General features: G+C 39.2%; 1 protein-coding gene across 1 annotated transcript in view; it reads left to right on the top strand.

Moving 5' to 3' along the window:
* Window positions 1-12200, top strand: part of KCNH1 (potassium voltage-gated channel subfamily H member 1) — a 194470-nt gene that overhangs the window by 17703 nt on the left and 164567 nt on the right. The window contains exon 4 of the mRNA XM_052805900.1: window positions 7256-7384. Within this exon, the coding sequence (XP_052661860.1) occupies window positions 7256-7384 (129 nt within the window). The remainder of the gene's footprint in view (window positions 1-7255; window positions 7385-12200) is intronic.

Genomic DNA, 12200 nt, shown 5'->3' on the forward strand with positions numbered 1-12200 from the left:
TTGATTAGATGTGAGTGTCCAGTGATGCTGGAAGTATTGTTTATTTTTATATGGGAAAATCAAAGCATTGCTAAGTCTCACTGAAATCAGTGGAGTTATGTTAACTTACACCAAGGAAGGATATGGCCTAATGTAATAGAAAATATTTTGTATCTAGTCTTAGTCATATCTTAGCTTATCTGAACTGATGCAGCTTAACCATCTAACTTTTTATGAGACTTTGACAGCCATTTGCTAGGTTTTTACACTTTATGGTCAGCCTCATAAATTAAAATGGCTGAGTAAATTAAACTTGGACTTTCATTGCCTAGTTTTCCATCTACAACATAGGTCTGGGTTACAAGCAGTGCAAAAGCAGGCTTCTAGATACACTTGCTTCCATTATTGCTGAAGTAAATTTTTGTAAGAATATAAATTTACTTGCTTCTATCTGCCTCTGAAGAGGTGGTGTCCATTTGAAATCTAATCCCCTTTTCTATGCAGTACTTGATCTGCTTCAGTGGAACAATATCTGAAGTGAGCTGGACTCCTCAAAACTAAAATGCATGAAGAGATACAAAGAGTCTTCAATTGTCCCCTGACTGAGCAAAGACATTCCCATTGCTTATGGTCTGCAGCAGTGCTGCAGAGAGTGATGAGGCACCTTTTTTTTTTTTTTTTTTCCTCAGAGGTTTTCTACAGGTGGGGCCAGTGGAATGGCAGCAGCCAAAGGGTTGGCTGTAGCTAATTGTTTTGCACACTGCAAAGTGGTTTGGATAAGCAGTAGTTCTCTGAGTATATATATTATGGTGAGGGTCCCAAAGGCTGGTCTTCACTTTCAGTTTGTGCTGGGGTTCACTTCCCTGGTTTTCTGGGTGCTTGAATGTTTAACAAATTTAATACCACGAATATTTGTGGGGGGTTTTTTTGTTTTGTTTGTTGGATTTTTTTTAACACACGCACCACCCCCCCGCAGCGTATTAGAAGGCTTTTAGATGTCAAAGAACGACAAATAAGACCAAAATAGTGATTTGGTAGATTCTACTTGCACTTATCTTTGGGACCAGTGTTTTCTACAAAAGTTAAAAAACAGACAAACAGCCCCATCCTAATTTATAGAGAGCAAAATTCACTTCAGGGTGGTAGACCTGTGATTGCCCACCACTAGGGAGAGTTTCTCATAATTGTTATTGGTTAAAACCATTCAAAACCATTTATATTTGTGTGTGCTGTGCCTGTAGTGTCTCCAAATGGAAACCTTTGCTAAACCAAATCATTGCATAGGACCAGAAGCAGGAAAGAATGAGGGTGTTGGAATAAAGTGGCATGTATCCTCCTGAGCCCCCCATTGAAATGTAGCTTCGTATTTGTCAAACAGTATGCACACCTGCCTCTCCTCTTCTGTGAAATCCATCTGCATGAGTTCAGTTACCTTCAGCAAGGGCATATCTAAGTATTTTGGATTCATAAAACTGATAATTCCCATTGATCTTGTCAACTTCAAATGTGCTGGCAAGCAAGACCTGCTGTCATCTCCTCAAACATATACAGAACAGTAAGACCTCCCAGTCGTAATCCTTAAATATTTTATCTGGGGTAAATGGAAAGAAGATTTCAAGACTTCCCTGTCTCTTTGCCTTCCTTGTACTCACTTTCTGTTCTTCAGAGAACTCAGAATAAGGTAAACCATATCAACACTGCTGCAGTATAAGGGTGTGTGCTGAACCTTTTTCCTACTGTGTTGTTTCAGTGTTATAGGATAACCCCTGTGCATAGTGATTCCACCTTTGGGGACTGAAATTGATTTTCCTTATCTTAGCATGTAAAGATCTGACCTTTAGAAGCATTAGGTGCCAGAGCATAGCAGCACCGGATGTGGAAGACATGAAGGTAACAGCTTTTAAAGTGCTGGAAATGTATTTTAAGGTCTATTAGTTTTGGCACAGAGTGGTGAGCTACCTACTGAGTTGGTTTGTTCTCATTCAGTGCGCACTCTCTGCTAGAAGGTAGAGTCTATAGGAAGACTTTTGCTCTTTGTCTTGCATGGTCAAATGTCACAGGCGCCTCTGTGCTCCTAGTTAAAATCTGTGTGGGTATAGTGGCTTGCCTAACTCCTTCTGATCACACCTCATCAGCTCTTTCACTAGTTTGATATTGGACAAACTATTTGGTCTGTGTGGGAAAGAGAGAAACAATCTCATACTGAGTACCTAGGCATAAGTGAAACTCCAAAGGGGGTGACTGCAGTGGTCAGCTGTGCTGTTTATATAACTGAAGTCCTGCTGTCTGCATTGCTCCATGTAGGAATTGGTGGAGACACAGCATGTGTCTGGTGACTGATTGAGACATTATCAAGTAATGCAGAGGTTGTGCAGCTTTGAGGAAAGTTGCCCCATTCAGTAAGGGCAGTGAAGATGTTGGCTGAATTGTCAAAATGTAGTATTTCATTGTATTATTTATAAATGAATTTTGTTTTACTTTGTGGGAAGAAAAATTGCGTATTGCAGTTTTATTTAAACAATGCGCTTTTTGTAGTTTTGAAAAACAGCTGACCTCTTTGGTTAAATTGTTCAAGGTATGGGGAAAGAGCATATTTAGACAGTGATTTTGATTTTCATTATAGCCTATTTTTATTTGACAGGAGGGAAAACTGAAAGAGAGGTCATCAGTATGGTCAGGGGGAGAAGCCGGAATAGACCTTTAACATCTCATTCACTTTGGTACTATGGGAGTTTCTGAAGGACCTCAACCAAAGTTAAATAGCGTGTTAAATGCTGGTGTTCCTGCTCAGCAAGGGATTGAACATGTCACTATTGAAATACACAGGACTGGAAAAGAGGAGAGGCAAGAGACAGTAGTATTTGTGTTAGAGATGGGAAATTATAAGGTGTAGAGACATTTACTGTGTGTTAGTCTGGAGAAGACTTGGGACTTGAATCACAGCTCTTAAAATAGTCTTGCCTTTAAGGCAACATTGTAAGTACTGTGCTCAGGCCAGTGAATAATATTAAGAGCTGCATCTGGTAATTCTGGAATTAGCTACATAACTTTGGTACCACAAGACAGGCTGATCCTATGGCTACTGTCAGAAGTTCATTGTATATTTTAATTTGTCCCCAGTTGTTCACGCTGCTTCTCTACCAGTTTTGAAGTGACATTCCCTTTTCTAGCAGGATTGGTACTATGCCATTAGACAAACTCTGGATTCTTTCACTGTTGATTCCAAATCTAACAGAAGCCAATGTGGCTCACGAGTGTTTACTTCTTTGTTTGTGCATTGGCATTATCATTGAACTTCACCAGTGAGAGAGCTTGCCAGAACTGAACACAAAATGTAAATGAAAGTAGATGTATTGTTGGAAACACTGGTAAACAGTTTCCGTGTGGCTGTACATCAATGCAGACTGGGGGCATATGGGGAAGTTACTCTTGTTTTGCTGTGAGAGCTCTGAAATATGCTGCAGTTTCACTGCCTGAATAACCCATAGGCTGAATCTGAAAATCACCATTTTTCATTAAAACGGCTTTGTGCCTCTTGCCAGTAGTGATTGTCTGGCTGAGCAGGGACATCCGCTTTGACACCAAGAGTATGAGGGCTGCCTGTAGGAGGTTGAAATTCTAGTTTCCAACTTGATTTATAAGTGGTTTATACTTTAAGCTTTCCTGTTTAATAGTTAAATAAACTGTTTAATGTTTAAAAAGTAAAATTCTTCTGATAATTAAACCAGTATGCAGGAAAAAAGCTGAGCACAGCCACATCTTGGCTGAGCCTTTCAGTGTGTTCCCACAGTTCAGATCTCAGTTACGCTATGAATGAGCTCCTGGTTGCAGAGCACTGTGGAAAGCCCATGTAACCCACCACTGTGAGCACTCACCTCATGATTGTATTTTTATATCCACTTGTCTCCTATTCACGAAAGAGATTACCAAGATGGTTGGGAACACACTGCAGGGAAAAATACTGAATAACGTTGTGGAGGCAGATACATGGCCTGGCAGAATTTTCCATCTACTTACTTCTGCTGTTGCTGTGTTACTGTGTAGATCCAAAACTGGAAGATGATTTACACAGACCACGTGTGCCACCTTGATTTTACATTCTGCCCTGGAATACACCCCGTTTGTGACACTCTGATGCTCTGGAAATTATAATGGTACCCAAATAGTGACAGTCATCAAAACCACCTACTTCTAGCTATCAAGGATATCTGGCTCTTTCTCATTGTCTGCAGGGCACATCACTAAGATCTACACTTGGTTCTAGGTAAAACAGTGTTTTGTTTTCCTTTTTACTATAAATAGTGCAGCAAAGGAGTGGGAGTCAAGGGAGTCAGAAAGCAAGAACCCTGCTGATACAAGCTCCCTGCCCTGTAGCAGCCTTCTACAGGTTATCAGGAAAAGTCTTTCCTCTTGCTGCATTCAGAACATGTTAGAAAAATCTTGCAACACCATATCATACCATAATCATAGAGAAGATGACAGCATGCATCTGTCAAATAGCCAGAATAAGAGGGTGAACTGCATCCTTTCTGTTTCTGTGATATGTACAGCATCTTTAAAAGCAGGGTAATACATTTTTATAGTAGTGAGAGGCAGAGATGAAGCTGAGTATGTAATTCAGCCTCAGTGCTATGAAGGTTAGTATTATGTGCAGCCCATAGCAGCATGGCTGTAGAATGGCTATAGCTTGAAGTAGAAAACAATACAAAGTGGTTTTGGGGAGGGGGAGAAAATCCCTAGTCAAAAAAACAAGTGCATGTAGATGGAGATCAAAAAGCAAGGCTGTAGATTGAGATCCTGGCTGATTAAAAAGTTGCAGTGTTAGTGGAGGGTGTTGAAGTGGGTAAAATAAAAAGCAATTAGTCACCAAGGAGTCTGTGTAAAAGCAAGATATGGATTTGATCAGCCTCAGAATAGTTCACATGTGAAGATGGGAAAAACAAGTAGGCAAGAAGAAATGGAGATAGGCAATTTTTGGAGCTCCTGAGAGAGGGTAGTGTAAAGGGTGTTAGTGTCTTGAAAATTGCTGTTGGCTGCTTTGTGGCAGTGTCTTCTAAGCTCATTAGCAAGTTAGTGATGATTTTACTGGCACAGTTACTTTGCTGAACCTTTTCTTGCATTTAGCATTTTTGTTTGCTCATACTTTATTGGAAGGGGTTGTTCAGAAATGCTAACTCTTAAAAAAAAAAAGAAAAAAAAAAATTGACCCCCAAATACTTCCTGCCATGCAGGCATGCTCCAGAAATGGCCATCAGTGATTCCATCTGGATTTCTCTGCTTTTTGAGCAGAGGCCTCCATGCATCATATACCCTGCTGTTTATAGAGGTGGCTGTACATATGGCATGGAATCTCAGCCAGGGTTTGAAACTGCCTGTGCTATGCAGGCACAGTGGGAGCCTTAGGAATTGAACTTCATTTATGGAAGTTGTCCATGGGTCTTGGAGATGCCTTGGCTTTCTGTGGCCAGAAAAGATTGCTAAGCACAGCGGATGAGTAACAGCAGGTGAGGCACTGGTAGCAACAACTTCTGTTATATTAACATAGTTGGAAGAAAAGCTGCCTTTGCTTGCTTTGCTGAACAGTAACTTGTGAACTACCTGAGGTTTCCTTGTGACCCTTTGACAGTCAGGAAGCACAAGTGGCCCTTGTTGTAACTAACTATTGCATGAAATATACCATGTAGTACTCATGTTAAAATACTGAGCAATTCAGGTGAAAGAGAATCTGATCTCTAGCCTAGAGGAGGGCCCTGTGATTGAGAAAGAAAAGAAATAGTCTTCTAAGATTACCCTTTCTAAAATAGACTTTCCTGCATGAGTGACAAAAATTACGTGTGGTGCTGTTTATTCTGGCTTTCCCAGATGGTCAAAATCCTGCTGATTTTTACATCTTATATTGGCCCCTGGTGTGTAGACCCTTCTCTCCAAACATGGCTCACAAGGGACACTCAAGAGAAATGTTGCTTACAGCAAGCAAGCCTGAATCCTCTCTTTGGCTCTTACTACTTATGCCTGCAAAAGCAACGGTAAGTTTTTTCATCATCATTGAGGGTGTAGGGACAGTCTGAAAACTCATGTACAAGCTCCCTGCAGGCCCAGGCCTGGTGACCCTTGAGTGTCCTGTTTGCCATGTACCTCACAGTTGGAGGAGTCATCTTTTTATGACCAAAGTTAAGACTGCAGACTGAAAAATGGTGCCTTCAGGGAGGCCATGTTATGACATACAGGAGCCAACTGCTTTGTTCTGAGCCCTCCAATGAGTTTATGCTCAAATATCACTAAAATCAGTGTCGTGACTCCTGTGAAACAAGAGTGGTAGACACCACTTGTTACATGGAACTTCATTGCTATCACTAGGGTCTTTTCAGCAGCCTCAGCAGAACTGCCAGAAATATAGAAAGGCAGGGCTGACTGACAGTTTCTCTCCTCAAGGTGATCTGTGTGGAAAGATGTCAAGGAAAATTGACAGCAGCATCTGAAGGGTCATTATCTGGGATCATCTTTTCCTGTGATTTGCAGGCTCTAATCTCTCAAGCAGTTTTCATTAGCAGTTTATCTACTGCAGTAATTAGAAAAGTACAGTTTCATGCAGTACAACTTGCTCCCATCGACAGCCCATGGTCTGGTCCTGATGGCTTGTTCTCTCCTGAATTCAGTGGAGTCTTGCTTCACACTAGAGTGATCGTGAGCAGGCTCAGGGCAAGGCAAGCTGAAAGGCAGCTTTCAAAGGATTTCCCTTGCATGGGAGGATGTGCAGACTAGACCAGAGCTCCCGAAGCCTGGCCCTTGAAGCTGATGTAGGCTGATGTAGTTGTTAGGGAATGGTGTTCCCTGTTTGCAGAGAAGTATAAGATCAACCAAACTGGTCATGCTCTTGAGTTGAGACTCTGTATTATGGTCATGGTCCAGGCACATTTCGTGTGTTCTCAAGCCCTGCATAGAACCAACAAGACTGTTCTGTGCACCCTTTGCAAGTACATGGGACTTTCTTTCACGAGATCACGAAGCACTTCATAAGTTCAAGTATTTGCTTTGATAGATGAAACCTGGAAATAGTGAGTGATTCCTGAAGATTAAAAGCTGATCAGAGGCAGAGCAGAGAACTTAACTAACACTCTTGTCAGCTGCTTTGTCATTTTTCCTAATAGGTGTTTGCAAAAAACCCCAACATTAAAATAACATTTACAGATGGCTGATTTTGAAGTCTAAACATCTAAACTAGCACATTTACTGTTCTGCCTAACAGTGACCAACTTTTTGATATGTTTGTTTCCAGGAACACCTGTCTGGTTCTTTGTGAAAATTGCTCCAATTCGAAATGAGCAGGATAAAGTGGTTTTATTTCTTTGCACTTTCAATGACATAACGGCTTTCAAGCAGCCCATTGAGGATGATTCATGTAAAGGTTTGTCTTTTTCACAATTATATATTTATGCTGCTTCTGTTTGTTTGCCCTGGTCTTGAAAGAGCTGAAGTCCTTTAAATACCAAAGCCAAAGAATTAGATGTTAAAATAGCTTGTAGCCATGCCATTGGGGACTGCATTTGTGCAAGGAATGGTTGCTGGTTTAAGTGAATTGGCTCTGGCCTGCACTGGAAAGGGTCATTGCTAATGAAACCCTCAAGTGCTTCAGGAAGCAGAGTTTACTTAGCAAATAGGTGCTGCTCTTCCTTCTAAATTCATTATTAATCCACACTCCAGCATAGCCTTCAAGGAGTCACAATGTTGCTAAACAGTCTCTTTGATGTCAGAGGGAACTGAAGGGTTTGGGGGCCTGCACAAATTGTGCATGACACTGTATGCAAAAACTGAGGAATTAACCCTGTATGAGTCTAGCAAAGATCTGAATAATTTCATTCTGCCTGGCTTGATGTTACTTACCATTATTATGGGATTCCTTACATTCAAGTTCTGGACTAGTTTCCTTTAACATATGTGAGAGATTCCCATTGTCTTAAGTTGAATCAGGTTTAAGCTGTCCTGGTGATTGAAGTAGCATTGCTGTGTTTTGCTGTTAACCCTTTGCTGAGTTACACCCTGGAAACCTGGAAGCAAACTCAGCTGTGACAGCAGCATAAACTTGCACTCAGGTTCAGATCCTGTCAAAAATAGACCTTTTGTACCCATATGGAGCATTACAGAGACTTGCGTCCTCTGGGGTAAAAAAAGACGTAAGTTCTCCTGTTGTTTGCATTTTTGTAGTATTTAATAATATTTGTAGTATTAAATTAAACAGGAAACTTACTGTGAAGGTGAACTGATTTACATTTATGCTCAAAATGTTATTCTTTAAAAACATAGTTTCTCAAAGTGGAAACACCTGTTACCATGAAAAAGGAAGTACAACCTTGACAAACATACCCTCTTCCAGGCTATGTGGGTTATTTTTTTCTTTTTAATGCTATTTGTTTGGTTCTTCGTTGGTTTAATAAAACTAAAAAATGTATCTTGTCAGAAAGGTTGGGTCTACAGTATTTTTTTTCTCTGCCTAGTGGTCTTCACTGTATCCTGATGAGGACTGACAGCAAAGATAAATCAGCATGATGCAGTAAAGCTGGTTCTCATTTATTTGCTGGGAGTGAAGGCCCTTGCTTCATTTAGTCAGTTGATAAGCAGGACTTTCAGTCAGGGGTGGTAGCTGTGTCTTTTCTCTTTGCTTTCACAGAAGATCCTTAATGTGATAGTGATATGCACTCTTGTGAAAAGAGTTTGTCCTTCACTTTCAACAGAAGGAAACACTAACTGTTTTGTTTTCAAGAGAAGTATGTGAAGGAAGGGAACATTAATGTTTTTATAAAATCTCCTTTGGATCTTGAAATCATGCTATTCTTACAGTGATCATAGTAATTCTTAGCAGTTCCATATCTAAAGCAATGTAAGCACTAAACCTACATAAAAATGCACCAACTTGCAGAGGAGTTAAGATGATAAGCAAAATTTCTTCATCTGGCCCACGGAAACTGGCTAAGTGACTAACAAAAGTTGCAGACAGAAGAATTGGATGTATTATTTAGAGGCCACTCACAGCTCTATACTCCTTCCCCGAGTGCTATGACTTTATGTACAGAAGAGTTCATGCACTAAATGAGTCTTCCAAATATTGTTTCTGAATCTCCTAAAATTAATGAAGTTGCGTCAGATTCATGCTGGTAAAGAGTTCTCTGTCACTGTATACACAAATCAAACATGATATAAATGAAACTGCACATTCTGTTCTAATCCTTAATTTATCCCCTACGCCTGCCTTTCTTCCATACGTTACTTGCTATAGGCTAGCTTTGGAATTTTGTGGAATGCATCTCAGGAAGTGATATTGTATCAGTCACTTGATGGCTAGATGAGCAATTTCTTGGAAGAGAAGAGCTGATTTGTCAAACAATTAAAGAATTTTACATATGTGATGATGTCTTTAATATTAGATCTCATTGTGCAATTGTATACTGTGGCGGGGGGAAAAGGCAGGTATGGAGTATCAGACAATTGTCCGTAGTGGGCTCTAGGATTCATGGAGGGGAAAAACATTTCTAGAAGATCTAAAAAAGGTAAAATTGTATTAGCTTCTTCTAAGAATCATTGCTTTTACAGACCTGAGCTTTGAAGAGGGCATAGACTTTGCAACATGTACAATGTTACATAGGAATTTTGTAGCATGCTTCTGAAGAATAGCAATTTTCGTAGGAATGTTTCTCATAATCTAAAACCAAATGAAGTCCCTAGCTGAAAACCTAAAACGGTGAACTTAGAGATATATTCTTTAGTTGAAACAACTGAAAACTGATTGCTAAATCAATTATTTTTCCTTCTTTCACCTTCAATCAGCTTTTATCAACTACTTTTCCTTTACTGTGTTTATATGTGAAATGAGTTTCCTGTGCATATGACCACTTAATACGTAATAGGCTGCCTGCAAATGCAGCTGTTTTATTAACACATGTGCTATTTGCATAGTTGCAGAGTGGCACAGCATAAAGTATTTAGGTTTTTCAAAATCAATGCCTGTATGTCTATGTAGAGAAAAAATGTTATGTAGTACAAGAATATGATCAATTTAAAGAGCAACTTATCTGTCAGACTAAACCTGCTTAGCCGTTGTATATCTTAGTTTTCTATCACCTGCTGGCAATTTCAAGCATGATCATTTAGCCACAAATGATGTAGTGACTCCTTGAGTGAAAAGTGTTGAGCTCTAATGACAGGTGTTTGACTTGTACACAAAAATGAACGGGCATCTGTTAGCCAAAGGTGTCTCAGAGAGATAGAAGGTCCCAGTACCATTTTTCATTCTTAATTTTTTTTTTATTAATAATATCAGACATTGGTGATGAAACAAAAAAATATTTCTGAATTTGTGTAAAAAGTAGACTTCTAATTGTAGTCTTTGTTAATTGATTCAGATAATTTAGATTATGTTTATTTTAGGACTGCCATAGAAGTTAAGTAAATCTGCTTTTAAATGCAGCAGCTTTAAAAATAGTGCATTCTAAATAAAACAACTTAAAAATAGTGTGTCAGTGACGTTGATGATACAATATTTTTAAACAGCCTCTTTCCACTCTTCCCTGTATGCTTGCCTCTTAAAAAAAAAAATCAGGAAAAAATAGGTTTACTTGAATAGAAGTAGGCAAAATCAAGCTATAGCATAGGTAAATTTGGCTTGTGAAGTGCTAGGTCACCTTCTTAGCTGAATTTTAGACTATATGCTATATTTGGAATTCATGCATTTTGTCTGTATATGTCTTTTTTGGTTTGAAATCTAACACACCAAGTATGAGATGTTTGAGAATAGTGTATAAAGTGGAATGCATCACTTTATGAGAACAATAATTTGTGCAGACAAATAGAATCTGTGCCTGCACTCTGAGTAGCTAGTAGTAAGTTTGCCTGAACAGGTTTTGCATATATGAATACAATGTGAACATATTCAGATGCATCTATGCTGCTTTATAAAAGTTTGGAAATTATGCTTTGGATCTTAATTTTTGCTTTTGATACTTTGTTTTTATACAAAAAGGTGATCAAATTCAACATCACTGAATCATAAGAGAATGGTTGTTAGCCTCCTAGCTATTGTAACCTCCTATGCTTTGTAACAATCATCAGTTATCATCTCCTCTGCAGAAGAAGCTTTATTTCATTTTGCAGCTAAGCTGTCCTTTGCATCACAAGCAGGCCTACACAAAAAATGCTACTTTGACTGCCTCCTTCATCTTAATTCAGGGAGAACTCCAAGTGTTTCCTTTCTTTTCCCTTTTTGTTTCTTTTTTTTGTTGTTGTTGCTGTCTAGTTTTTTTGTTCTGTTTTTAAAGATGTATTTATATGAGCAGAGCCAGTGTTTGAAATATTTTGATTGTTATACTCTTACTTTCATCTAGATGAAATATTTTCTTAAAAAAGGAAACAAATGAAAGGGAAGTGGTAAGTATGTTAAAAAACTTTGGTATGCTTTCCCAGTCCAGATGGAAAAATAAGACCATTTTAGTCATGAAGTTTCAAAGGGAATGGGCGTTAAGACTGCACAGAGGTATGATGGATGTAAGCAGGGATCTTTGATGTGCAAGAAGACAATGGTGGTTTGAGTGGAGGCAAGAACTGCTAGAATCCTGATTTAGTTGCGTTTACACAGTTCTGTGTGAACGATAGACCCGTGACCAAATGAGCTTATTCTCTAGCAGGCAGTGGCTCCTTGTTCTAACTCTAGGGATTGTGTAAGTCATGGATCAGCAACTTGATAACAAGGGTTCTGTAACTGCCGCAGTTCCTAATGTTTGAATTTACAAGTCATCATGATCAAGTTGAGGAGAGTGATAGGAAACAAATAACTACCTACAAATAAATAATAAATGTTGTTGTGGATTGAGTATCAACAGATCATGCTCACCTCAAAATACAGAAAATGGGCTTCTTCAACTTAAGAGCATTGTTAAATGAAGCTTCATTCCTTAAATAAGAGAAGTCTTGATGAGTTAAACATCACATCACAAAGGTGTATTTCAATGCCATGTTTCCCCATGAAACAAAGCTCAGGGGACAGTTTTTGTCCCTGTTGTAGGCACCTTGTCTTCTTGGGTGTTTTCTGAAGCAGTTTCTATTCAGCTCTTTGCAATGAAATGGTGGAGAACTGAAAGAGCATCATGGAATGCAGGACAGCTAAGTCAGTGCTATTAATCTTGAAGGCTCTTCATCCTTTTGAAGCTGAAGATGTTTTAGTGCCATCTCATTGC

The sequence above is a fragment of the Harpia harpyja genome, chromosome 13 (assembly GCF_026419915.1).
Source record: "Harpia harpyja isolate bHarHar1 chromosome 13, bHarHar1 primary haplotype, whole genome shotgun sequence".
Lineage (NCBI taxonomy): Eukaryota > Metazoa > Chordata > Aves > Accipitriformes > Accipitridae > Harpia > Harpia harpyja.